Source organism: Bos mutus, chromosome 10 (genome assembly GCF_027580195.1).
Source record: "Bos mutus isolate GX-2022 chromosome 10, NWIPB_WYAK_1.1, whole genome shotgun sequence".
Classification (NCBI taxonomy): domain Eukaryota; kingdom Metazoa; phylum Chordata; class Mammalia; order Artiodactyla; family Bovidae; genus Bos; species Bos mutus.
Genome location: NC_091626.1, coordinates 53,756,184 through 53,781,392, shown reverse-complemented (window position 1 = coordinate 53,781,392; position 25,209 = coordinate 53,756,184). Strand labels below are relative to the sequence as shown.

The 25,209-nt window shown below is 38.8% G+C and overlaps 2 protein-coding genes across 7 annotated transcripts in view; one reads left to right on the top strand and one right to left on the bottom strand.

Moving 5' to 3' along the window:
* Positions 1-1,521: 1,521 nt before the first annotated feature.
* Positions 1,522-9,869, bottom strand: PIERCE2 (piercer of microtubule wall 2). The gene is made up of 2 exons (XM_005905644.3): positions 9,487-9,869; positions 1,522-2,467 (listed from the first exon to the last, which is right to left on the bottom strand). The coding sequence occupies exons 1-2, from the start codon at positions 9,502-9,504 to the stop codon at positions 2,123-2,125; spliced, it is 363 nt and encodes a 120-aa protein (XP_005905706.1). The 5' UTR covers positions 9,505-9,869; the 3' UTR covers positions 1,522-2,122.
* A 49-nt stretch (positions 9,870-9,918) lies between these two features.
* The window catches only part of CCPG1 (cell cycle progression 1), a 42,077-nt gene continuing 26,786 nt past the window's right edge, over positions 9,919-25,209 (top strand). For all 6 annotated transcript variants that reach the window (XM_070377931.1, XM_005905635.2, XM_070377932.1 and 3 more), the window contains exon 1: positions 9,919-10,058. The gene's annotated coding sequence lies outside the window, so the exon portion shown is untranslated. The remainder of the gene's footprint in view (positions 10,059-25,209) is intronic.

Below are 25,209 nucleotides of genomic sequence, written 5' to 3'. Positions count from 1 at the left end.
CAACTCTTTGCGACCCCATGGACTGCAGCCTACCAGGCTCCTCCGTCCATGGGATTTTCCAGGCAAGAGTGCTGGAGTGGGTTGCCATTGCCTTCTCCGTCCATGAAGCTAGGTGCCTAGAAGTCCCTGGACTTTAATAGACACTGAATGACTACTTAACTGCATTCCAGACAACATGCTTGATTCCATGATACTCATCCTTCTTAAGAATTTTAGCAACAGCAGCAAAAGAAAACAAAAAAATGCCTAACCACCTATCATAGTAAGGAACTTTTGGTTACCCTCTAGATTTTACATGTTAAAAAGTTGACTTCACTTGGTACAAATCAAGCACCTACAGTGAAGGAGTAAAATGGTTTATATAGTTTATGCCAAAGAAGTCTGGTAAACTCAAATTCTGTTGCATCATTCACCTGGAAATCTTGTGCAGTGCCTTCATTTTTGATGTTTCAGAGGAAGTTAACAAAGTCAATCTTTTTTTCTTTCCTCTGCCCATATCATATTTTGGGATATTTGAAAGAATTTCATGAGGCTGCAAAGGTTGAGCTGTTTCCTAAGATTCAACTTTTCTGTGTCCAACTTTTCTGATCCCCTAGTTACTCACAAGATTATTTTTTCTAATTGATGTTAATATCCTGAATCTGAAACCAACAGGGAAAAATAAGAATAGTGATTCTGTTTTTTTCCAGTAAAGCAGTTTAGTTCCAATTGAACAGGCAGTTTCAACAGATGGCAGCTGAAATATATCTCTGTGTAGTGTGATTTCAGAGTTTAAAGAATTGTATAGGCTATCATTGGAGAAGGAAATGGCAAACCACTCTAGTATTCTTGCCTAGAGAATCCCATGGACAGAGGAGCCTGGTGGGCTGCTGTCCATAGGGTCACACAGAGTCGGACATGACTGAAGCAGCTTAGCACGCGTGCATGCATTGGAGAAGGAAATGGCAACCCACTCCAGTATTCTTGGAGAATCCCAGGGACAGAGGAGCCTGGTGGGCTGCCGTCTATGGGGTTGCACAGAGTCAGACACGACTGAAGCGACTTAGCAGCAGCAGCAGCATAGGCCATCATCTGTCACTGCTCATGCTCTGTGTTGAAGATGTATCAGAGTAATTGCATTTGTGAAAATGTGCAACATTCTTACACATTTTCATTCTTTTATATCTAAGATTTCTTTTTCCTGGACTGGTCTTTCCTTTGATTTGGCTTTACGTTCTCTAGGATGTTTCTTCTGACCTCCTTGTCTCTGTTTAAGCCAATTGTGTCTCTGTGTCTGAAAGACCTTTTATGTATTTTATATTACATAAATTATCACACATTATTAATTTGCTAATCTCATTTCCCCCAAATATTGTTTATTGAAACAATAAAACAAACTCTCTTTCATTTCTGTGTTCACTTTACACATTTTTTGTTGTTTAGTCGCTAAGTCATGTATGAATCTTTTGTGACCCCCATGGACTGTAGCCTGCCAGGCTCCTCTGTCCATGGAATTTTCCATGCAAGAATACTGGAGTGAGTTGCCATTTCCTTCTCCAGGGGATCTTCCTAACCCAGGGATCAAACTTGTGTCTCCTGCATTGGTAGGTAGGTTCTTCCCACTGAGCCACCAGGGAAGCCCACTTATTTTGAATAGTGCCTGCCATAAGTAGGTGTTCAATAACTGAATGAAAAAATTTCAAATCTTCTCTTCCACCAGCTTAGCAGTGAGAACTAACATTTCCCCAGGTTCTAAGCTATTAGTTGAAGTAACAGAAAAGTAAGAAATTTCTCATCAAAATCTTGTTCAATTCAGTTTTTCTAATTAGAATTCCTGTGTTCCTTTGTCTGGGTAAATATACTCAGTAGACAAGTTGAGATCCTGAAAACATTTTGAAGTTTTGGAACTACATGAGCTAAATAAAGCTAGGTATAATAAAATGCTTTCTACCATTTATTCTGTTTTGAACACATTTTTATTTAAGAAGTCACTGTCATTCACTTATCATTTGAAATGCTTTATTTGTCAAAGGTATTTTTAAAAATTACTTCAAGGCTTTTTTATATTTCAAATTAGATATCCTAGTTTAGATTTAAAACTCGTTTTTCCTGAATACATTTTCTCTTTAAGAGTAACATACTTTCATAGAGTGTTTTGAAAATTAGGGAAGTCAAGGGTTCTTGTTCTGTCAGGTGCAGTGTTTAGAGTATTATTTTGATAAAATCCAGTCGCTCTGATATGACTAGAAAATACTTGCTCCCTTGGAGTATAATAGCAGGGGAAAAACTGTGGCATAGGTAAAAATTCACCGTAATTACTTGAATTGGTTTTATACATAATCATCTTAGGTTTTGATAGTGAGGTAGTCGTATGGAGTGTCTTTGGATCCAACATACATGAAAACACCGGATTGCCAGGATTCACACAGGGAGGCAGTTCAGGTTTCATTTCTGTGTCTGAATTTGAAGCTGAAGTACTTTTCTTTTCCTAAAAGATAAATGCATAAAATAATTATCAATTACACAGTTGTGAAAAAAAGAAAACAGAATTATTTAAATTAAGCCCTAACCTTTTTTATACAACTCAAAAAAATTGACTGAAAAAGATCAAAGACTTGAATGTAAGATCTGATACCATAAAACTCCTAGAAGAAAACACAGGGGAAAAGGTCCTTGGAGGTGGCCTTAGTAATGATTTTTGGATATGGCAACAAAACTACAAACAACCAAAGCAAAAATCAACAAGTGTGGCTACAACAAACTAAAAAGCTTCTGTACAGCACAAAAACAGCAGAATGAAGAGGCAAACTTGGAATGGGAAAACATATGTGCAAACCATGTATCAGATAAGGGGTTAACTTCTAAAATATCTTAAGAACTCATACAATTCAGTAGCAAAAAACCAAGCAATATAATTAAATAATGGGCAGAGGATCTGAACAGACATTTCCCCCAAAGATACATAGATAACTAACAAGTACATGAAAAGATGTTGAACATTCCCAGTCATCAGAGAAATGCAGACCTAAACCACAATATGATGTCACTCCACACCTGAAGAATGGCTATTATCAAAAAGTTAAGAGAGAATAAGAGTTGAGGATGTGGAGAAAAGGGAACTGTTGGTGGAAATGTAAATTGGTACAGCCACTATGGAAAACAGTGTGGAATTTCCTCAAAAAACTAAAGATAGAACTACCATATGATCCAGCAGTTTCACTTCTTAGATATCCAAAGAAAATGAAATCACATCTTGAAGAGATATCTGCACTCCCATGTTCATTGCAGCATTATTCATAATAGCTAAGACATGGAAACAAGTATCCATCAACAGATGCATGGATGGAGAAACACACACACAGAATGGAGTACTATCAGTCATAATAAAAGAAGAGCCCTGCCATTTGCAGCAATATCTAGGACCTTGAAATCATTATGTTAAGTGAAGTAAATCAGAGAAAGACAAATGCTGTATGATCTCACATATATGTAGAATCTTAAAAAAAAAGAAAGAGCAGAATGGTAGTTATCAGGGGCTGGGTATGGGGGTAAATGGAGAGATGATTGATGGTCAAAGAATCAACTTTTTTTACAACTTTCAGTTGTAAGAAGAGTAAGTTCTAGGGACCTAACATACAGTATGGTTACTGCCATTAACAATACTGTATTTGAAAGTTTGAGAGTAGATGTTCTCACCACACTCACACACAAAAATTTGTAATTATGTGAGGTGATGGATGTATCAGCTAATCATACTGTGTTAATCATTTCACAATATATATCAAAGCATTAGGTTGTACCCCCTAAACTTACACAAATGTTATATGTCAGTTATATCTTAATAAAGGTAGAAAAACAGAAGAAAACAAAAACTTAGCCCCATCTACTCTCCTTTTGGGAGTCTTTTCTCTTGAGGACATTGAAGAGTAGCCATTATATTATAATGGCTTCCTGGGACTGCAAGGACATCAAACCAGTCACTCCTAAAGGAGATCAACCATGAATATTCATTGGAAAGACTGATGCTAAAGGTGAAGCTCCAGTACTTTGGCCACCTGATGGGAAGAGCCAGCTCATTGGAAAAGGCCCTGATGCTGGGAAAGATTGAAGGCAAAAGAAGAGGCCAACAGAGGATGAGATGGTTAGATAGCATTACTGACTCAATGGAGATGAACTTGAGAAAACTGGGAGATAGTGGAGGACCAGGAAGCCTGGTGTGCTGCAGTCCATGGGGTCACAGAGAGTCAGACACAACTTAGTGACTGAACAATATATATATATATATATATATATGTATATATGTATATATACACATACATATATATGTATGGGCTTCCTGGTGGCTCAGATGGTAAAGAATCCATCTGCAATGCGGGAGATCTGGGTTCAATCCCTGGGTTGGGAAGATCCCCTGGAGGAGGGCATAGCAACGCACATCAGTATTCCTGTCTGGAGAATTTCCATGGACCGAGGAACCTGGCAGGTTACATTCCATGGGGTCACAAAGAGTCAGACATGACTGAGTGACTAAGCACATATATATGTATATTATATATATATATATTTCAATTATATATGTCTGTACAGAGCAAACTTTTCAAAAGTATGTACAAGATAAGTTTTAAAAATCCCGTACTAGAACTATGAGAACTTATAAAAATGTGTAAATTATAGAATAGGATGCAATAGATCATAGTTCAAAGAGGATGTACAGTTGAATTTTAGAGTGAAAAAATAACAAGATAAACAAACATTCAGCAATCTGAACCTTGTGGATCTTTGCTTTGTGTATTAAGCAAATGATTCCACAACAACTAATTACAATTGTAAATGCTATGAAGAAAAAAAAATTCAAGGTATTTCTGAAGACTCAGGGGGGTTCTAATCTAGTGTGAGGGCCTAGGAAGGCCATTCTGGTGAAGTGTCGTTGAATCTAAGACTGGAAGGCAAGGAAGGAAAAGATAGAAAAGGGCACAGAGAAAATGCATGGCCCAAGTGGAGTGAAAATGGCTTAAGATGAGGAGAGAGGGGCAGGGGCAGAACCTGAAGTGTCTGGTTGACTGTGTGAGAAGTTTGGATCTTTATGGTAAAAGCTATGGAAAGCTATTGAAGAGTTTTAAAGAGAAACATAATTTTTAGGACGATTACTTGGCTGTCAGAGCCTTGAATGGATGTGGAGAGGAGCTTCAGTAATCCATGTGACTGATGATGATGATTTATAGAAAGATGGTGGTACAGAGAGGCTAGGAAATAAATTTGAGACATATTTTGAAAGTAGAATCCATAGGACCTGGTGACTGATGGATGTGGATGGAGAGGAAGAGGAACATATCAAGGAAGACCCCCAGATTTATGGACAAACATTTGGGTAGATGGTCATTTGCTACAATTTGTAACTAACATACATAATAAATTCAATAAATATTCAAAATAATTTAGCTATTTGGGGGAGGAGGGAGCAAGACAGTAAAAAGAATGAATACAAAAGTGATATTTTCTAGCATATGAACATAACATGCTTTATCTTCAGTAAAGTCATGTCCATTAAAATCAACAAGCTTCAATCATGAAGGTGAAAGAATTCACATGGAACAGACTATACGGACCTTATTTATCACTCATTCAACAAATAGTGAGTACCTACTGTGTGCTGGGCATTGTTAGATGCTGGAAAAATTGTGATTAAAAATCTGAAGTTCCACATTTTATTGTATAGGAGATAAGCACATAAGAAACCAGCTCAATAATGTTGGGAAATTGGTTAGTTATTTTTTAAAAAGGTAGGTCTTCGCCTCCAAAATTAGGTGTCACCAGTTCTAGGTTCTGATGTTGCCAGTAATAAAAGCTGCGTGACTTTGATGAAGTTACTTCGCAAGGATTCAAATTCCTTGTCTATAAATATAAAACAGGAGATGGATTAGATAGGTTTGTTTCCTAATCTGAGGATATAGATAAGATCAGTCGCTCAGTCGTGTCTGACTCTTTGCGACCCCATGAATTGCAGCACGCCAGGCCTCCCCGTCCATCACCAACTTCTGGAGTTCACTCAGACTCACGTCCATTGAGTCACTGATGCCATCCAGCCATCTCATCCTCTGTCGTCCCCTTTTCCTCCTGCCCCCAATACCTCCCAGCATCAGAGTCTTTTCCAGTGAATCAACTCTTCACATGAGGTGGCCAAAGTACTGGAGTTTCAGCTTTAGCATCATTCCTTCCAAAGAAATCCCAGGGCTGATCTCCTTCAGAATGGACTGGTTGGATCTCCTTGCAGTCCAAGGGACTCTCAAGAGTCTTCTCCAACACCACAGTTCAAAAGCATCAATTCTTCAGCACTCAGCCTTCTTTACAGTCCAACTCTCACATCCATACATGACCACAGGAAAAACCATAGCCTTGACTAGACGGACCTTTGTTGGCAAAGTAATGTCTCTGCTTTTGAATATGCTATCTAGGTTGGTCATCACTTTCCTTCCAAGGAGTAAGCGTCTTTTAATTTCATGGCTGCAGTCACCATCTGCAGTGCTTTTGGAGCCCAGAAAAATAAAGTCTGACACTGTTTCCCCATCTATTTCCCATGAAGTGATGGGACTAGATGCCATGATCTTTGTTTTCTGAATGTTGAGCTTTAAGCCAACTTTTTCACTCTCCACTTTAACTTTCATCAAGAGGCTTTTTAGTTCCTCTTCACTTTCTGCCATAAGGGTGGTGTCATCTGCATATCTGAGGATATAAGGGCTCTCCAAATGTAGCCATAAGAAAGTGATCTTCAGTTATTTGAAAAACATGAATGAAGAGTGTACATTTACTTGTGATAAGGCCCTTAAAAATGCATTCTGTGGGGTCCATGTCAGCATAAGCAGTTTAAAAAAACCCCCAAATTTGGTAATTTCTGAAATACTTAACATCTAAGTCCTTTCAGATCAGAATTTATATTATTATAATCTAACCTTATAGAGAGGTTGGCAGGGTACAGAGCGTGCGTGCATGCTAAGTTGCTTCAGTCCTGTCCGGCTCTTTGCAGCCCTATGGACTGTAGCCCACCAGGCTCCTCTGTCCGTAGGGATTCTTCAGGCAAGAATACTGGAGTGGGTTGCTGTGCCTGCCTCCAAGGGATCTTCCTGACCCAGGGATTGAACCCACCTCTTGTTTGTCTTCTGCATTGGCAGGCCGTCTTTTTACCACTGGTGCCACCTGGAAAGCCCCAGGGTACTGTAATTGTGACTTTTTAAGGTTGAATTAAATAGAAGGTTGCTTATATGCATTAAAATTCTTTTTCTTTGAAGACTTTATAGTAGATTATTGTGATTCATGAGGCTCAGACCCTTTAAGAATTCTAAATTCTTAAAACTAGCAAGCATAAAATCTCAGTTTCTCCAACTCTAAAATGGAGGAAAGAATATTGGCCACATTGTTGTGTCAGGATCAAATTTGGGTCAGATTAACTTGGTTTCTCTTAAAATAACCCAGCTTACTCTGAATTCCTGGGTGATTCCACTTAGTATCTCAGCAAAATTGTTTCCCACCATCAAAAACCTATTTGTTTTGAAATCTTTAGTTCTAGTCTGCAAATGTGAAGTATTTACTCCACCTTCTTTTTATAGCTTCAAATTTTAGACCTATATATTATTTTATATTCACATTTAATGGATCTAATTTGAGATACTAAAATTCATAATCCACTTGTTCACATTTGAAGAAGTATGATAGTATTAGGGGAGCAGCACAAGGCGAGAACTCTGTGACCTACATTTCAATCCTTTATCATCACTGCACCTTTGTTTTTATATTGTCTGTAAAACTGGTTAAAAAATTTTGCTATAATTCCTGTGGTTGGAAAGTGAAAGAAAATCAGATGTAAATGATACATTACTATATAAATGGAACCAATTTTTATCATTTTTTTTTTTGCAGGTATACCTCAATGCATATGCACCATTTTCCACAATTCAGTTCTGAAATTTACAGGTTAAGAACATTTACACTAGTATGCTCCCATTTACTAACACTTATCATCTTGTAGGAAGCTGGCAAAGCTGGAAATAAAACTCATCAGATCTTGCTATTTATCCTTTTTAACACTGCTTATTAAATTGTTTTAAATATCCAGAGCAGAGACATTGGAGCAGAGTAAGTTGCCAGAATGTTATGGCATTCTGACAACAGGTCACTTTGTCTCAAAATGTCAAGGTTCCCACTTTTCTTAAGTGGGAGGTGCTGCCTTGTGACTTGTGAGAGAAAGTACCAATCCTGATATAATTTATGGACACCAGTCAGGTTGCCCAGGGCAACCTCACTCACAGAGGTTGTGACTTTCAAATTACCCTCTACAACTGGCTCTGAAATTCAGATCAACTTTGACTCCACAATGTAATAGAGAAAACAGAATGTAGTCAAAATAGAAGACAAATGAGCTGAAAAATTTTGTTGGCATTATCTGTACCATACAATCTGTAGAAGTTACTGTCCACCTAAATCTTTTGTACCTCCAGAACAATTCACAAATGTTTATGGACTTTGAAATAAAATAAAAATACCCATTGCTTTTACTTTATATCCTAGGTCCTCACTGCAGCTTTCTTATTTAGGTTTAGCCCTCTTCAAATCTGATATTCTTGAAATGTGGAGTTCAAAACGGATACATTAAAAACAAAACAGCCTAATAGAATAATAAAAAGATTAAATTCTCTACTAGATTACACACTGAGTCAGCGACTGTTAGTGAAGGATAAGAAGGTTAATGAAAATTATAAATGAATCTTTTAAAATCAATTAAGTGCCTTGAATGAAATCTACAAATAAATGGTATTGGCTTTCTTACTAATTTAATACTCAGGCTCTCCTAGAATTAGAGACTAGGCCACTTTGACTTTTGCAAGTCTTTTGTTATAAACACACATTTTTATAAAGATAAATAAGCCATTGAAATAATAAAAATGCCCATTATAGAAGCTGTAATTATAACATTAAAAGTGCTTTTTCTTCTTTGGTTTTGGTTTCACAGTTGATGTTAATCACAGTAACACCAAAAGCAAAAAATTCCCTAAGGCCTAATTTTTAGGCACGCTTTTGTTTCTCCTCAGGCCCAACCATCCTTCTTGCTCATGTTAAAAAAAAAAAAAATTGGCCACAATTAGGGACAGAGAATTAAACCTTAACTTTCTACTGTTTCTATCAACAGTGATATAAATGCATCATATTCTTTCGCCCCCTCATATCCTTTTTTGAACAAGACAATGTAAACATGTGAATTAACAAGGAACATTTTTCTTGTTCAAAACCATCACCCCATTTTGCAGTGGGGTATGAGTTGCATACCATCCCCAATCATCTTTATACCTTCAGAGGCAATTCCGGCTTAATGCAGTGTATGTTACATCTGTGTAGTCCAGTGATTGCCTACAAAAGTGGTTTTTTTGGAGCGTGGGGTGGGTGGGAATGCGAGGTGCCCAAAATTTATAGTAAAGAGTACCAACAGTCAAAAACATCCAGCCCTCTGCCCAAACCCACCCAGTCGCACTCGGTCATTCTCGATGTCTTCTTTATTTTTTCCGCAAACGCAGTGTTTTCCTGCAGCTGATGGCAAAAAGGCCAGGGAGCACCGAGGGGACGCGGCTCTTTTTCTACACGCAATTAAAGCAGCAAAGAGCTGGTGAGCGGTCGACTGGATCAATACGCATAAACTAATCCGCCTAATCCCAGGAGCGGTCCTCCAGGGTGGAATCCTGCCAAGTGGTTGTAGCAGCCCGTCTCCATAGTAACCGGCCGCGGCGCCTCTCCAGCGCCGGGGCCCGGATGTTGTCAGGATCTCGGCCGCGGGGCCCAGCTTCCAGCAGCTTCCCGGCGGCCCGTTGCGCTCCTCTTCGGGAGTCGTAGTTCTTCACTCGGCCGCCGCCGGGTATGAGGCGCGGACCAGACTACGAGTCCCGGCATGCGCCGCGGCGCCCCGCCGGCCGCCGCCTCCCGGCTGCGGACGCCTGTGAGCAGGTTGTTTTTATGAGAGGCGTCACTGCTCTCGGAGTTGTGACCGCCGCCACCGCGACAGCCAGCGCCGTCGGGCGGAGGTGGCGCTGCCCCTTCAGGTAAGGTCCTGGGCGGGTTTGAACCCAGGGAGGGGAGTACGCGCCGACTGTCGCGGTTCTTGTGTCAGTCGTCTGGTGGAAGTATTCGTGGGGTCTCAGCTGAGGGGAGTCTTGACCCTTAGGCTCTCGGCGTTTGCTGCCGCCTGGGTGGCCCCTTCAGAACGCGGGGCCGCAGTCCCCGCGGCGCAGCAGATCCCCAGGCGTCCGGTCCGGTGGTCCTGTATCCTCGGTTTCCTGCGTGCAGACGCGAGCGGAGCGCCGGGGTTGTAGGGGAGCCGTTGGTCCGGGGGACGCACCCGCCTTCCTCCACTGGGCTGGCTTAAGGCTCTTCTCGGTCCTGATTGATGAGAATCCATATGGTAAGATGTTGTGTGCGTCACCCCGCCGGGTTTTCAGCCAGCCGGTCTTTTTTGGTGACGTTTGAGCCTTGTGATGCCAGGAGCAGAAAGATTAAATAATGCATTTGAGATTTCTGCTTGTGCGCCAGTCTGATAATCATCAAATCTCCCTGCCTTCCCCTCCCCCCCCCGTCCCCTTCCTAATCGATAAGCACCCGCCGTAGCATCAGTCCACACCATGTCTTGTACGCGTTACCTGTTTATTTTGTTTCATGAGTCCAACTTTTTGCCATTGGGAGCGCCAATTTTGACGAACTCGGCCAATTAGGCACTTTCTTGAGCGGGTGAAATTGGTGCTGCTTCAGTCTAGCTTTATTAAGAAATAGAATGGAGCCTTCTTGTAGCTAGGCTAGGTAATTATTTTAGTACCGCAAATTTTAGGAAATTTGCCTCCAGTAAGGTCACATCTACTGAATAGTACTTGAAACGTCGTTATTAGCGCATCACTTCTTTGTGTCAAGTTTGAATCTTATTAGGCCCCGCATTTCTCAGGGGCTATTTATCACATCTCGGACACTAGTGTGAATGGTTTACAATTCTTTTCTACACTATGGTCATAAAGGGGAAGGGAAGGGAGAAAGTGAGGGGATTATTTTTAATCCTTTACCCCAACCTAAGGATTGGCTAAGAATTCGAATAAAGTTGCTATGAATATATAAAAAAGAATCCATTAAAAATCGCTCTCAAATAATATTTAAGCGTGTGGGAAATATTAGTTTTTAAATGAAAATAGATTAGAAAGTAGTGTAATTCTAATTTTGTTTACTAAACTATAGAACTAGAAGTGGTTATATGTGTTTTAGAAATAAGACTCAAAGAGTCATAGTTATGAAAGTGATTAGATGATGCAACTACAATTTTTTTTTACATTTTCTAGTATTTTCCAAATTTTCTATAGGCAAAATTTAATTTAAAAAAGGGATACAGATAAAGCAATTCCAGTTATGTAAACTCTTTAAACATTAATTTTAAAAAGCAAGTAACGACAAACAACATAGGCAGAGCCCCTGTTACTGCATCCACAAACTATGAATAACAAGTTTAAATGTAAGTTAGTTGTGGAGAAATGACAAGAAATGCTTTGGTTGGACTGGAAAGGAAAACAAAACAAATATGACACATTCTCAGCATTTGTACATCTTATCTTGATCTGTTTTTATTTTGGACAGTAAAATCAAAAGACAAAATTCCTTAGTTTTCTTCAGTTAAGGCAGTGCAGTCTTGATTATTCCTGTAACTCAAGGTGACAAAGCATGGGCATGTTAATCTGAAAAGATCTGGATATAGCAAGATTTTTTCATTTATCATTTGCCAGTGGAAATAAAGAAGTTAAACATTATTAAAAATAAGGGATGTTAAGCTTGTTTTCATTGAATCATTTTAAGCACTGTGTTTGATACGCCTGATATTTTGGATTATGTTTTTGTTTCATTTTCTATTATGATTATGTTGGATATGGATGGTAAGTTGCATGTTTGGGCCACACTTTGTTTTCTGTTCTAAAGACAGGGCTGCATTGTTCTTTGAGAAGAATAGTCTGTGTATTTTTGCAGTTATCAGTCTTGAAAAATTGGGGTTTACCTCAATTCCAAGTGTTCATTTATTCTTAATAAAATATCCATTCTACAGCTTTTTTTTTTCCCCCTTTTTTTAAACTGTAGAAGTCATACTTTGTTTTCTTAGATTCTTTTCTTTGGAGCGTTGTTTCTTTCCCCAAATTTCAGTTTCTTGTCGGTATTTTGTATTGGTTTGTGTGTCTTGTGCCCTGTGTTAGTTCAATACCTTGTTAAAAATTTGAGTTCCTTTACATGGCATAAGAAACATTCATAATTGCTTAACTTGTCTGATTTACTAACTGGTTCTAGATTATAATATTGTATTTTTATGCAGGTTAATATTTAAAAAATTATGTGAGTTTGAACTGAGATCTTAGAAGTAGTAGTTTCTGACATGTAAAGAATATGGACACAGTGTAAGGCCTGTTAAGCCCAGAGTATTTTAAAACAGAAAATGCAGACTCATCTAACAATGTAGAACTAGTAGAGGCTGAATTGTTTTTGTTTTCATGTGTGGTTAAAGTGAGGAAGTTGCCATATTGTAAGTAATAACTTATATTTTCAAGAATCTTCTTTCTGGGAGTTGTGCAATTTTTCTTTTTTGTAATAAATTTTTTTTGTAGTTTTTAAAGGTTACTTTCCATTTATTATTACAAAATACTGACTGTATTCTCCGTGTTGCACAGCACATCCTTGAGTCTGTCTTATACCCACTAGTCTGTACCTCATTCCCTTACCCCGGTATTGCCCCCCTCACTAGTTCTCTATATGGAAGTCTGTTTCTTTTCCTGTTAAATTCACTAGTTTGTTATGTTTTTTATATTCCACATGTAAGTGATATCATACCATATTTGTCTGACAATTCTGCAGTCTTGATTAATTTAAAACAGTTAAAAAATATGAGTTTGTTTCAAAGGTCATGTTTATTGTATCAGATGAACTTGAAAAAAAATCTTAAGAGTTCTAAAGTGAAATTTAGCTCTATAATGGGAAGACTGCAACTAACTGATTTGATTTAGAGGATTTTTTTAAAGGGTGTTTAATGTATGGAAACCTGTGTAAGGGCTTTCTGAAGGAAGTATTAGCAAGGAAGTCAGAATCTAATTTTTCTTCAGTATTTGCCCATGAAGCACTTTACTAAAATCTTACTTCTGGTTCATGTTGCCAGCATGATGAAATGTGAAAAAAGAATTGGATTAGGAGTCAGAATGTTTAATGATGTTGACAGTAATTCAGTTTATGAATCTGTAGTTTCCAATTTTATGTTATAAATAATAGCCATTGCCACATTTCATGGCATATTCATGAAAATCAGATCTGGTATAAAAATCATATTACTTTGTGTCAGAGTGATCTACCAATGCAAAGTATTATTGGCTTTCGTAAGTAACATTTACATAAAGCATGTTATACATTTGAAATGTGATGACTTAATGTGATACACACTTTTGGCTGACAAGTTTGATGGAAAAAAGTCAAATGAGATCTTCATTTGACTTTTTGGTAGTGCTTTTTGGCTTTTACTAGGTCGAAGGAAACCTGGCCCCTTTCCTAACTGTGACTTTGCACTTTGCTGCATTAAAGGTCCTGAAATTGCAGTGTGATTTTATGGTTGGGCCTTTAATTTTGGTTTTGAATTATTTTAATTGCGCATCTAAAGTATAAGGAAGATCATCAGTGTGACTTAACAGTAGGAAGCGAATGCTGTTTTTAATGTTCTAAAATGGTACTGTAAGTTGATTTCATGAGTAGTAAGCCTACATTGAATGTCAAATCCCAGGTCCTCCCAGAGATGCATGACGTGTGTGTAAGCATTTATCTTTGAGGGAGAGGAATAGTTTAGAGCTTGGACACCTCCTTCTGGGGACATCAACCCTGTCTGTATGTGACCGTTGAGATTAACATCAAGTTTGGTTGACATACAGAGCATTCAAGTCTTTTAGAAACTTATAAATCAATTCTGAGGACTTTATGAGAACAAATATAAGTGAAAGTAACAGTGGGGGTATACTTAATTGTCTATTATATACTTAAAAAAAATGGAAAACAATAAAAATATATAAAATCTCTTTGGGGACTTTTCTGGTGGCCCAGTGGTTAAGACTCCTTACTTCCACTGAATGGGGCATGGGTTCCAGCCCTGGTCGGGAACTAAGATCCTACTTGCTGCTAGCATGGCGCCAAAAAATAATCCCTTTGTTTTCAATCTTTCTGGCTTTTTTTTCCCCAACAGAAAAGTAGAAGAGAATTGTAAAAAAAAAAATTATGACAAATTATCTTTTTTGTGGAAAGTATGTTAAAAAATAATAGATATATGATTAATACATACATTTTAACAAGTAAAAACTTTTTTTTAATTGAGAGTAGAAGAAAACATCAAGCTATATAGTTCTACTTATTTATCTCTGAAAAGGGAAAAGGAGTCACCAGGGACTTAACAGTGTCCAAGTGAGGGCAGTATGGAGCTAGTCAAGCTTTTAGATTTACTCTTGGTTCTTTTAGCCTTTTTCAAAATAAAGATGTAACAATTTTGGAAAGTTAGGATTCTTCTCAGAGTCAGAAAACCTGGTGGAAAGGATATTTCCATATTAATCAGTATCATAATTTCCTTCCAGCATTTTGAATCCATGTTGTTTACTACTTTATTTCAAACTTTTTATCAAAGGTGTAGCTTCTTTATCAAAGGTGGAGGCAAAAGGGGATACTTCTGTCTTCAAATATAGCAGTAGTTGCTTTTGTTTCCCCATTTGAAGGATATTACATCAGAAAAGGAAACTTGTGAAGAAATTGTATATTGGCTCACTTCTTGCAGAATTTGTTTTGTAAATCAAAAAGTTAACCTGTATTATAACAGTATTGCTGCCTATTTCTGGGGTGGATAAAGTGAAATTCTTAATACTATTCCTATTGGAGACTTATCTCCAGATGCCTGTCTTTAGCAACAGATTTCAGTGTTTAAATGAAATTCACTCCATTAAAACTAGGAAAGCCTGTTTGCTATGGAGTGGTTATCTTTGCATCCACTTAAAAGATGAATGTAAACAAGAGGAAGGACAGCCATTGGATCCACATCTTGATCCCATAGTTACTACACTGTGGACTCTTCAAAGCTCTGGGTTATGTTCTTTTTTCTCTAATATTAGTTTTCCACAATAAACTTCTGATACCTCAGATATAAGTATTTTAATATGATTCCCTTAAGTCCTTTAACTTGTCCTGAAAAGACTGGTCCTCCAGAAGATGATTAGATTTTGTTTCAGTTAATCATTTACTTAGTATTGGGCTGGTTTTTTCATTTTAAAAAAAGTCCCTTTTCCTGCTGGTTATGAAGGTAATAAATAGCTTATTGAAATTTAGCAGACATATTGCATGTAATTTTTTTTTTTTTTAGATTTGAAATACACTCTTTAAAATTTTAACTCATTTAAAGCATATAAATTAGTATCAGTAGGGTTTATTTTTCTTTAGCATATTAACCTGTTTAATCTTTGTTCATCATTTAGGTGTTAAAGTAATTTGGCTTCTCTTTGTGTATCTTTGCTAGTAATGTTGAACATTTTTCCTTATAAGCTATTTTAGTGTCTTCTATACATTGCTTCTATACATTGCTTCGGAGAAGGCAATGGCACTCCACTCCAGTACTCTTGCCTGGAAAATCCATGGGGTCGCAGAGAGTCGGACACGACTGAAGTGACTTAGCATAGCATACATTGCTTACTCTTGTTCCTTGTTAAATTTTCTGTTCAGTTTTAAACCTTTTTTCTTACTGACTTATTGGTGTATTTTAAATGTTTTAAAAACTCTGTTATATATATGTTACAAATATGCTTAGTATTCATTCTTACTTATATGACTTTTAAAATAAGTTTATGATTTTTGTACAACGGAAAACTTCTCCTATATAGTTTCTAGGTTTTGTGTAAAGCCTAGAAAAAGATTATCTTTAAGATTTTAAAACTTTTCGGTTTCGAGTCTTTTTTTTTTTTTCCCTGTGTTTTTATCTTATATGTTTAAATCTCTGGGCTGTATTTTTGCCAGGCGGTCTTAAGGTTTTATGAAGCCTTACATTAATAATGCTGAACTTACACACGGCAAACTGGAGAAATGACATCAATCTGAAAGCCTTTTGCAACATCACATTTATGAAGTCTAATTGAGATTATATTTCTGAGTGATGCAATTTGGCAAAAAAAAAAAAAAAAAAAACCCTGATTTCCCCCCCTTCGGGAGTCAGGAGAGGGAGAACAGTGAAATTTACTTTCTTTTTAAATTCAGAGGCATTTTATGTGAAAATGACTCTTATCTTTTGCATCTCTTTCATCCTCTACCTTTCACAAAAACCATAGAAGGCTTTTGTGCTGTTGTGAGCATCCAAAATGGCAGCCGGTGCTTGAGTTCATATGCAGGATTGCCTGTGAGATCTTTCTTCTCTTGCTGCTGCTTGGAAGCAGCTTTAGTTTGGCCTGTACATGGTGAAAATATGCTGCAGGATTTATCTGCTATAACAGTTAAAATGCCATACAAAAACTCAGTCTATTTCAAATAGAGAGTTTACTTGACCATTCTAGCCAGTAAGCTTTGGAATTAGCTTTGCTAGGGTGACAGCACAAAGGCCAGGCACTCCTAGGTTAGGCTTATTTATTGTCGGAGTCTGGGGGCTGAAATAAGGTTGACATTGTAGATGGGAAAAAATATAAACTTCACCTTCACTTAAGATGAGACTATTTGGAAAAAAAGAAGCAACAGAGTGAAAGGTTCTCTCCCCTTTCCAATGAACAGAATTGAAGACTCCTTAATTCCCCAAAGAGATACAGTTCTTACCATTTACCTCCAGAGGTATTTGTCACAATACTTTTTAAAATGTGAATTTGTGCCAAATTACCATAAAGCATAGTGACAGTAACAGTTTTAGATGCTTTCTTAGACTGAAAATCTTGGGAATTTTTAAGCTTTTCTGTTTCAACCCCTTAATTGTGGTGCTCAGTGATTTTAGTGACGCTACCACACTTTTGAAAATAGAAATAAAAAAGTTCATAATTGTGCTACATTTAACAGAGGCAAGCTTAAGGGTGGAGCTGGACTTGAAATTAGACCTGTAGTTACATTCCTATTTCTGATCCTTTAATTCCTGATCTGGGTAAACATGCTGTATGTCCTTTTCTGTAGATAAAATAGAGTATTTAAGTGATTAAAGATGAGAGATTATTATGTTTGTATTGTATGACTTCTGACTAATAGAGAGCAGTTAAATTTTTTGAGCTATTATAAAGACATTAAAAATAAAATTAGAACTTCTTGTCAGAGCTTTGAACTTAATACTAATTAGTAAAGTAACCGGAGAAGGCAATGGCACCCCACTCCAGTACTCTTGCTTGGAAAATCCCATGGATGGAGGAGCCTGGTAGGCTGCAGTCCATGGGGTCGCTAAGAGTCAGACACAACTGAGCGACTTGACTTTCACTTTTCACTTTCATGCATTGGAGAAGGAAATGGCAACCCACTCCAGTGTTCTTGCCTGGAGAATCCCAGGGATGGGGGAGCCTGGTGGGCTGCCGTCTGTGGGGTCGCACAGAGTCGGACACGACTGAAGTGACTTAGCATAGCATAGCATAGCATAGCATAGCATAGTAAAGTAACTCATGGATAAAAGTAATTGAAGCTGACATTAGGCAAGTTATGCTCAGAAGTATAGAAGTTATGCTAATAAATAAATGCTGTACGTTCAGGGAAAGGAGAGATCAGTGTGTCAGAAACATGAAGGAAAACTTCATGGAGGAGGACTAAGCCTTAAAGATAGAAGAAAGGAAGAAGGAAGGCATTCAGGAAGTATGACTTGAGTAGGTGGAGACGTGGAGGATTGCTACAGTTCCTCCTCTACTTGTAGCAAGTAGATCCTTTGATCAGATGAGATAGTTCTTGGGGGGAGATCTCATCAACTGCAGTAATGGCTAGAGCCAGATAGTGGAACATTTGGATGTCACCCTAAGGAGTTTGACTTTATAGTACAGAAGTCTTATTCTCAAGGTCATGGAGAGAGTTTCTGCAAGGGAAGTTACAAAAAAAATCTTAGCACTTGGGATAAGTATTATATGTAACCCGCAGTCAATTTCAACATTGCCTATATTTAAGTGTTTTAGGGTGGTTGTGTGTGTTTAGGGAAGGAGCAAGGAAACAGTTGAAAAATGGCACTGTAGAAAGTGATGAGAATACCATAGTCATTTAAACAGCTTTGTTTTGGTGCTGAAATATAGATCATGAGAACAGACCTGTAACTGACTCATAAATGTATGGGACTGCATGTGACAAAGAATGGCATTTTAAATCATAGAATTACGGACTATTTAATAGTTGAGATTATTTCTAAACTCACACTAAAAGGGAAAAAATCCATATTCATAGTTTAAATAGCTAAATGTAGATGCTCAGTTCAGTTCAGTTCAGTTGCTCAGTTGTGTCCGACTCTGCAACCCCATGAATCTCAGCACGACAGGCCTCCTTGTCCATCACCAACTTCTGGAGTTCACTCAGAATCATGTCCATCGAGTCGGTGATGCCATCCAGCCATTTCATCCTCTGTCGTCCCTTTTCCTCCTGACCCCAATCCCTCCCAGCATCAGAGTCTTTTCCAATGAGTCAGCTCTTCGCATGAGGTGGCCAAAGTACTGGAGTTTCAGCTTTAGCATCATTCCTTCCAAAGAACACCCAGGGCTGATCTCCTTTAGAATGGACTGGTTGGATCTCCTTGCAGTCCAAGGGACTCTCAAGTCTTCTACAACACCACAGTTCAAAAGCATCAGTTCTTCGGCACTCAGCTTTCTTCACAGTCCAACTCTCACATCCTTACATGACCACTGGAAAAACCTTAGCCTTGACTAGACGGACCTTTGTTGGCAAAGTAATGTCCCTGCTTTTGAATATGCTATCTAGGTTGGTCATCACTTTCCTTCCAAGGAGTAAGCGTCTTTTACTTTCATGGCTGCAGTCACCATCTGCAGTGATTTTGGAGCCCAGAAAAATAAAGTCTGACACTGTTTCCACTGTTTCCCCATCTATTTCCCATGAAGTGGTGGGACCGGATGCCATGATCTTCGTTTTCTGCATGTTGAGCTTTAAGTCAACTTTTTCACTCTCCACTTTCACTTTCATCAAGAGGCTTTTTAGTTCCTCTTCACTTTCTGCCATAAGGGTGGTGTCGTCTGCATATCTGAGGTTATTGATATTTCTCCCGGCAGTCTTGATTCCAGCTTGTGCTTCTTCCAGCCCAGCGTTTCTCATGATGTATTCTGCATAAAAGTTAAATAAGCAGGGTGACAATATACAGCCTTGACGTACTCCTTTCCCTATTTGGAACCAGTCTGTTGTTCCATGTCCACTTCTAACTGTTGCTTCCTGACCTGCATACAGATTTCTCAAGAGGCAGGTCAGGTGGTCTGGTATTCCCATCTCTTTCAGAATTTTCCACAGTTGATTGTGATCCACACAGTCAAAGGCTTTGGCATAGTCAGTAAAGCAGAAATAGATGTTTTTCTGGAACTCGCTTTTTCCATGATCCGGTGGATGTTGGTAATTTGATCTTTGGTTCCTCTGCCTTTTCTAAAACCAGCTTGAACATATGGAAGTTCACAGTTCATGTATTGCTGAAGCCTGGCTTGGAGAATTTTGAGCATTACTTTACTAGCGTGTGAGATGAGTGCAATTGTGCGGTAGTTTGAGCATTCTTTGGCATTGCCTTTCTTTGGGATTGGAATGAAAACTGACCTTTTCCAGTCCTGTGGCCACTGCTGAGTTTTCCAAATTTGCTCACATATTTAGTGTAGCACTTTCACAGCATCATCTTTGAGGATTTGAAATGGCTCAAGTGGAGTTCCATCACCTCCACTAGCTTTGTTTGTAGTGATGCTTTCTAAGGCCCACTTGACTTCACATTCCAGGATGTCTGGCTCTAGGTGAGTGATCCCACCATTGTGATTATCTTGGTCATGAAGATCTTTTTTGTACAGTTCTTCTGTGTATTCTTGCCACCTCTTCTTAATATCATCTGCTTCTGTTAGGTCCATACCATTTCTGTCCTTTATTGTGCCCATCTTTGCATGAAATGTTCCCTTGGTATCTCTAATTTTCTTGAAGAGATCTCTAGTCTTTCCCATTCTGTTGTTTTCCTCTATTTCTTTGCATTGATCGCTGAGAAGGCTTTCTTATCTCTTCTTGCTATTCTTTGGAACTCTGCATTCAGATGCTTATGTCTTTCCTTTTGTCCTTTGCTTTTCGCTTCTCTTCTTTTCACAGCTATTTGTAAGGCCTCCCCAGACAGCCATTTTGCTTTTTTGCATTTCTTTTCCATGGGGATGGTCTTGATCCCTGCCTCCTGTACAATGTCACGAACCTCCGTCCACAGTTCATCAGGCACTCTATCTATGAGAACTAGTCCCTTAAATCTATTTGTTACTTCCACTGTATAATCATAAGGGATTTGATTTAGGTCATACCCGAATGGTCTAGTGGTTTTCCCTACTTTCTTCAATTTAAGTCTGAATTTGGCAATAAGGAGTTCAGGATCTGAGCCACAGTCAGCTCCCGGTCTTGTTTTTGCTAACTGTATAGATCTTCTCCATCTTTGGCTGCAAAGACTATAATCAATCTGATTTTGGTATTGACCATCTGGTGATGTCATGTGTAGAGTCTTCTCCTGTGTTATTGGAAGAGGGTGTTTTCTATGAGCAGTGCGTTCTCTTGGCAAAACTCTATTAGCCTTTGCCCTGCTTCATTCCGTATTCCAAGGCCAAATTTGCCTGTTATTCCAGGTGTTTCTTGACTTCCTACTTTTGCATTCCAGTCCCCTATAATGAAAAGGACATCTTTTTTGGGTGTTAGTTCTAAAAGGTCTTGTAGGTCTTCACAGAACCGTTTAACTTCAGCTTCTTCAGCGTTACTGGTTGGGGCATAGACTTGGATTACTGTGATATTGAATGGTTTGCCTTGGAAACAAACAGAGATCATTCTGTCATTTTTGAGATTGCATTCACGTACTGCATTTCGGACTCTCTTGTTGACCATGATGGCTACTCCATTTCTTCTGAGGGATTCCTGCCCGCAGTAGTAGATATAATGGTCATCTGAGTTAAATTCGCCCATTCCAGTTCATTGTAGTTTGCTAATTCCTAGGATGTCAACATTCACTCTTGCCATCTCCTGTTTGACCACTTCTAATTTGCCTTGATTCATGGACCTAACATTCCAGGTTCCTATGCAATATTGCTCTTTACAGCATTGGACCTTGCTTCTATCACCAGTCACATCCACAACTGGGTATTGTTTTTGCTTTGGCTCCATCCCTTCATTCTTTCTGGAGTTATTTCTCCACTAAACAGATGCTAAAATCTGATAAAATATTAGAAATACAGGAAATAATTTACAATTTTGAGAGTGAGAAAGACTTTCTAAACCAAGGTGTAAAATATAAGTTATAAACAGAGACCCTATTCTCCATTCTCAACATTTTACTACCTAAAATTTAAAAACATATTTGTGATAGAAGCTATTACTTATTTATTTATTTTTGGCTGTGCTGGGTCTTGGTTTTTGCATGGACTTTTGTCTAGTTGCTGCAAGCAGAGGCTACACTATAGTTGGGGTGTGTGGGCTTCTCCTTGTAGTGGCTTCTCTTGTTGCTGAGCATGGGCTCGTGGGCTTCAGTAGTTGTGGCTCCCAGGCTCTAGAGGCAGTGGTGCATGGGTTGAGTTGCTCCTCAGCATGTGGGATCTTCCTGAGCCAGGGATCAAATCTGTGTCCCCTGCATTAGCAGGCAGATTCTTCACCACTGTGCCACCAAGAAAGCCCTGAAGATACTTTTTTTAATTGAAGCATTCTAAGAAAAAAAGTAGCAAATGAACTAATTAATGACCCAGTTTTATTTTTTTGCTCATGACATGATCAGAAGTTAAAGATGGTTGTTACCTTTTGGTGAGGTTGTAGAGAAATAGGTACCTTTGTATGTTGGTGAAAGACCTTCTCTAACAGCCTTATTTAAAGTTCTGATCCCTCCCTACCCCCTACTCTCTGCATTGTTTACCCCCATTTACTTTTTCTCCACAGTACTTTCCACCAGCTGACTTACTGTATCTGTCTTGTTTATTTCTGTATCTTGTTTATTTCTGTAGAGTTGTTATTGGACAAAAAGGATGTTTAAAAGGTTTTTATTAGTTGGGATCTTGGGTCCTCTTTCCTTTATCCAACAAGGTCTGGTTTCAAGCAGGCATTTTCATATCCTTTTGGGAAGGTGAAAGTTCCAGAACCTTTGAAAAGCAGGATAGAAATAGGTTCCTGAAAGCTGTCTAGATTAAGTGTCTCATCTTTGATCACATTTACAGTGCAGCAGCATTTTTGGGACCTTTGCTCACAGCCCATTGGTTGGTTTACATTGGAATTGTAGACGTGTGGGAGAATAATGCCCCCATTCTTCTCCATAGTATCTAATTCTAGAAGATACAGAAATGGAAATGGTACCTTTTTCATAGTAAAATGTAGCTACTCAAGAATGATGAGGGGCACCATCATATCAGGTAATATTCACTCCAGTTGTACTTTATTAGGTGAAATTAATATTGTTGCTGTTATTAGTTTTGACAGCTGCCACCTCAAGTTGTTTTAAAATTATGTGTTTAGTCTATATCTCTCCTCTGGATTCAGTCCCCAGCTGCATACTTGATGTTTCAACTTGGATATGATAATAGTTGTCTCAAATTAGTATGTTCCCAACCAATTTACCGATTTTTTTTTCATCACTTGCTGCTTTTAAAGTCTTTCTGTCTCAATGGCCATTTTTTTCTTGTATTTACTTAGGACAGGAGTCATCCTCATACCTTATATTCAGTACATCAGGAAGCCCAGTTGGCTAATCCTTCAAAACACGTGTATAATTTGTCCACTTCTCACTGTCTTTGCTACCAGTCTGGTCCAAACCAGCATCATCTCACCTGGATTACTGTTGTTGCTTTGCAGATGGTCTTCCTGCTTCTGCCTTTGCTCCCTCCCAGTGCTGTCCTCATAGGGCAGCCAGGGTGATCTTCCTATTCCTCTCCTCAAAATTCTCCTGTGACTTTTAATTTCACTCAGGTTTAAGTGAAAAGTCTTAGGATTTGTAAGGTCATGCATCATTCATCTCCCACTCCTTATCTCTCTGTCCTCATCTCTTGCCACTTTCCTGCCTGGCCACTCCTCTCGAATCGCACAGGCCTCCTTGCTGTTTCTCAGAGATATGGGCTTGGTTCCAGCCTTGTACCTACTGTTCATTTTGTCTGAAACACTCTTCCCCCAGTTAACTGCACAGCGATTCACTCACTCATTGAAATCTTTGCGCAAATATATCTTCTCAAGGAAGCTTTCCTGATTATCCTTTCTGAAATTAAGCCTCTCCATCCGAGCATTTCTGTTTTCTTTTCCCATGCTTTCTCTGTAGTAGGAGATACACCATCAAACACACTGCGTATCCTGTCAGTTTATGTTGTTTATCGGATGACTCCGGTGTGAAAGATGAAATGCATAGGAAAATTGAGATGAGTTTAATTCAGACTGTTGCAGTAGCCAGAAAGTTCATTAATGAGGAGTATCTCATAAAACCAGGGAATTTTATGGAGGCAAGTGAAGTAAGGGGCTCAGGATGGATGGAAGTCTAACCTGGGGTTTTTTGAGGGCAGGTTGGTCCTTTGCAAGTTAGCTGTTTGTCAGAACACAAAACAGGATGGGAACATTTCTCAACCTTCCTTGCTTTCCTGGAGCACAGGCTCAGATAGTTTTACTGATAGAATTTAAGCTCCAGGAAGGCAAGACTCTTATTTGCTTTATACATTAATATATTTTCAGTATCTCGCGTGTGCTAAGAACTGAATAAATATTGAATGAGCAGATGGATAAAGGAATGAATTTAAAATGGTACCAACTATAGGCCCGTCTGCTGGAGAGTGTGATTATACTAGTGTAGTATAATCCTTCTACCTTAAGAAGCTTCATAAAGGAGATGTGAGAATTCGTGTAATAAATGTACATCCTAATATGCCTAGTATGTGCTATATTCTATATTGAAACCACATATTTGTAATGCTTAGTGCCAAATTCTCTTCCATAGAGTTCTACAAATCTTTCATGCTGTGAAGAAATGTTCCATAGGATTTCTTATGAAGTGAAAGTCACTTTCAGTAATTTGTTCTGGAGGATCTTATTATAAAGGAGTTTGGAGACTTTTGCCTTGAAGGCAGTGGAGACCCAATTTTAAGTGATTGACTGATTAAGTGATCAGATTTATGTTGTAGGATAAACATAGTAGGGGCAGCCTTGGGAAGGAGTAACCAGAGAGGAATTTGAAACTGTAAGCAGAGATCTGTTAGAGAATTGTCACTGTAATTGAAATGAGAAATAATAAAGTTGGATTAGGAAGTGCATAAGGATTTAGACTTGGGTCAAGGCAAAGTTTTAGTTGTTTCAAATGTGCTGTGCTTAGAAGCTCAGTTGTGTCCGACTCTGCGACCCCGTGGACTGTGGCCCGCCAGGTTCCTCTGTCCATGGGGATTCTCCAGGCAAGAATACTGGAGTGGGTTGCCATGCCCTCCTTCAGGGGATCTTCCCAACCCAGGAATCGAACTCAGGTCTCCCTCATTGCAGGTGGCTTCTTTACCATCTGAACCACTTGGGAAGCCCATTTCAAGTGTAGTTATCCTTAAATCTAGGATTTTTGACATGATGTTTGGTGGGTTTTGCTTATAACCATATTATTTTTGGTTAATGCTCTTCTCTGAGATAGAAACAGGAAGAGCAGCAGGAAGATGATCTTAGTCTTGTAGATGCTGAGAAACCTACAAACAGTCATCCAGAAAGCACTGGGAAAATCTGTAACTGGAGATTGGGATAAGAAACTACCCTGAGGAATAAAAGGAAGCCTGAGCCTGGAACTTCCCTGGTGGCTCAGATGGTAAAAGCATCTGCCTACAATGCAGGAGACCTGGGTTTGATCCCTGGATTGGGAAGATTCCCCTGGAGAAGGAAATGGCAACCCACTCCAGTACTCTTACCTGGAAAATCCCATGGACGGAGGAGCCTGGTAGGCTATGGGGTTGCAAAAAGTCAGACACGACTGAGCGACTTCACTTTCACTTGAGTCTGGAAAAGGGCTTCAAGTTTATCATCTTCATAAAGTATATCCTTAGC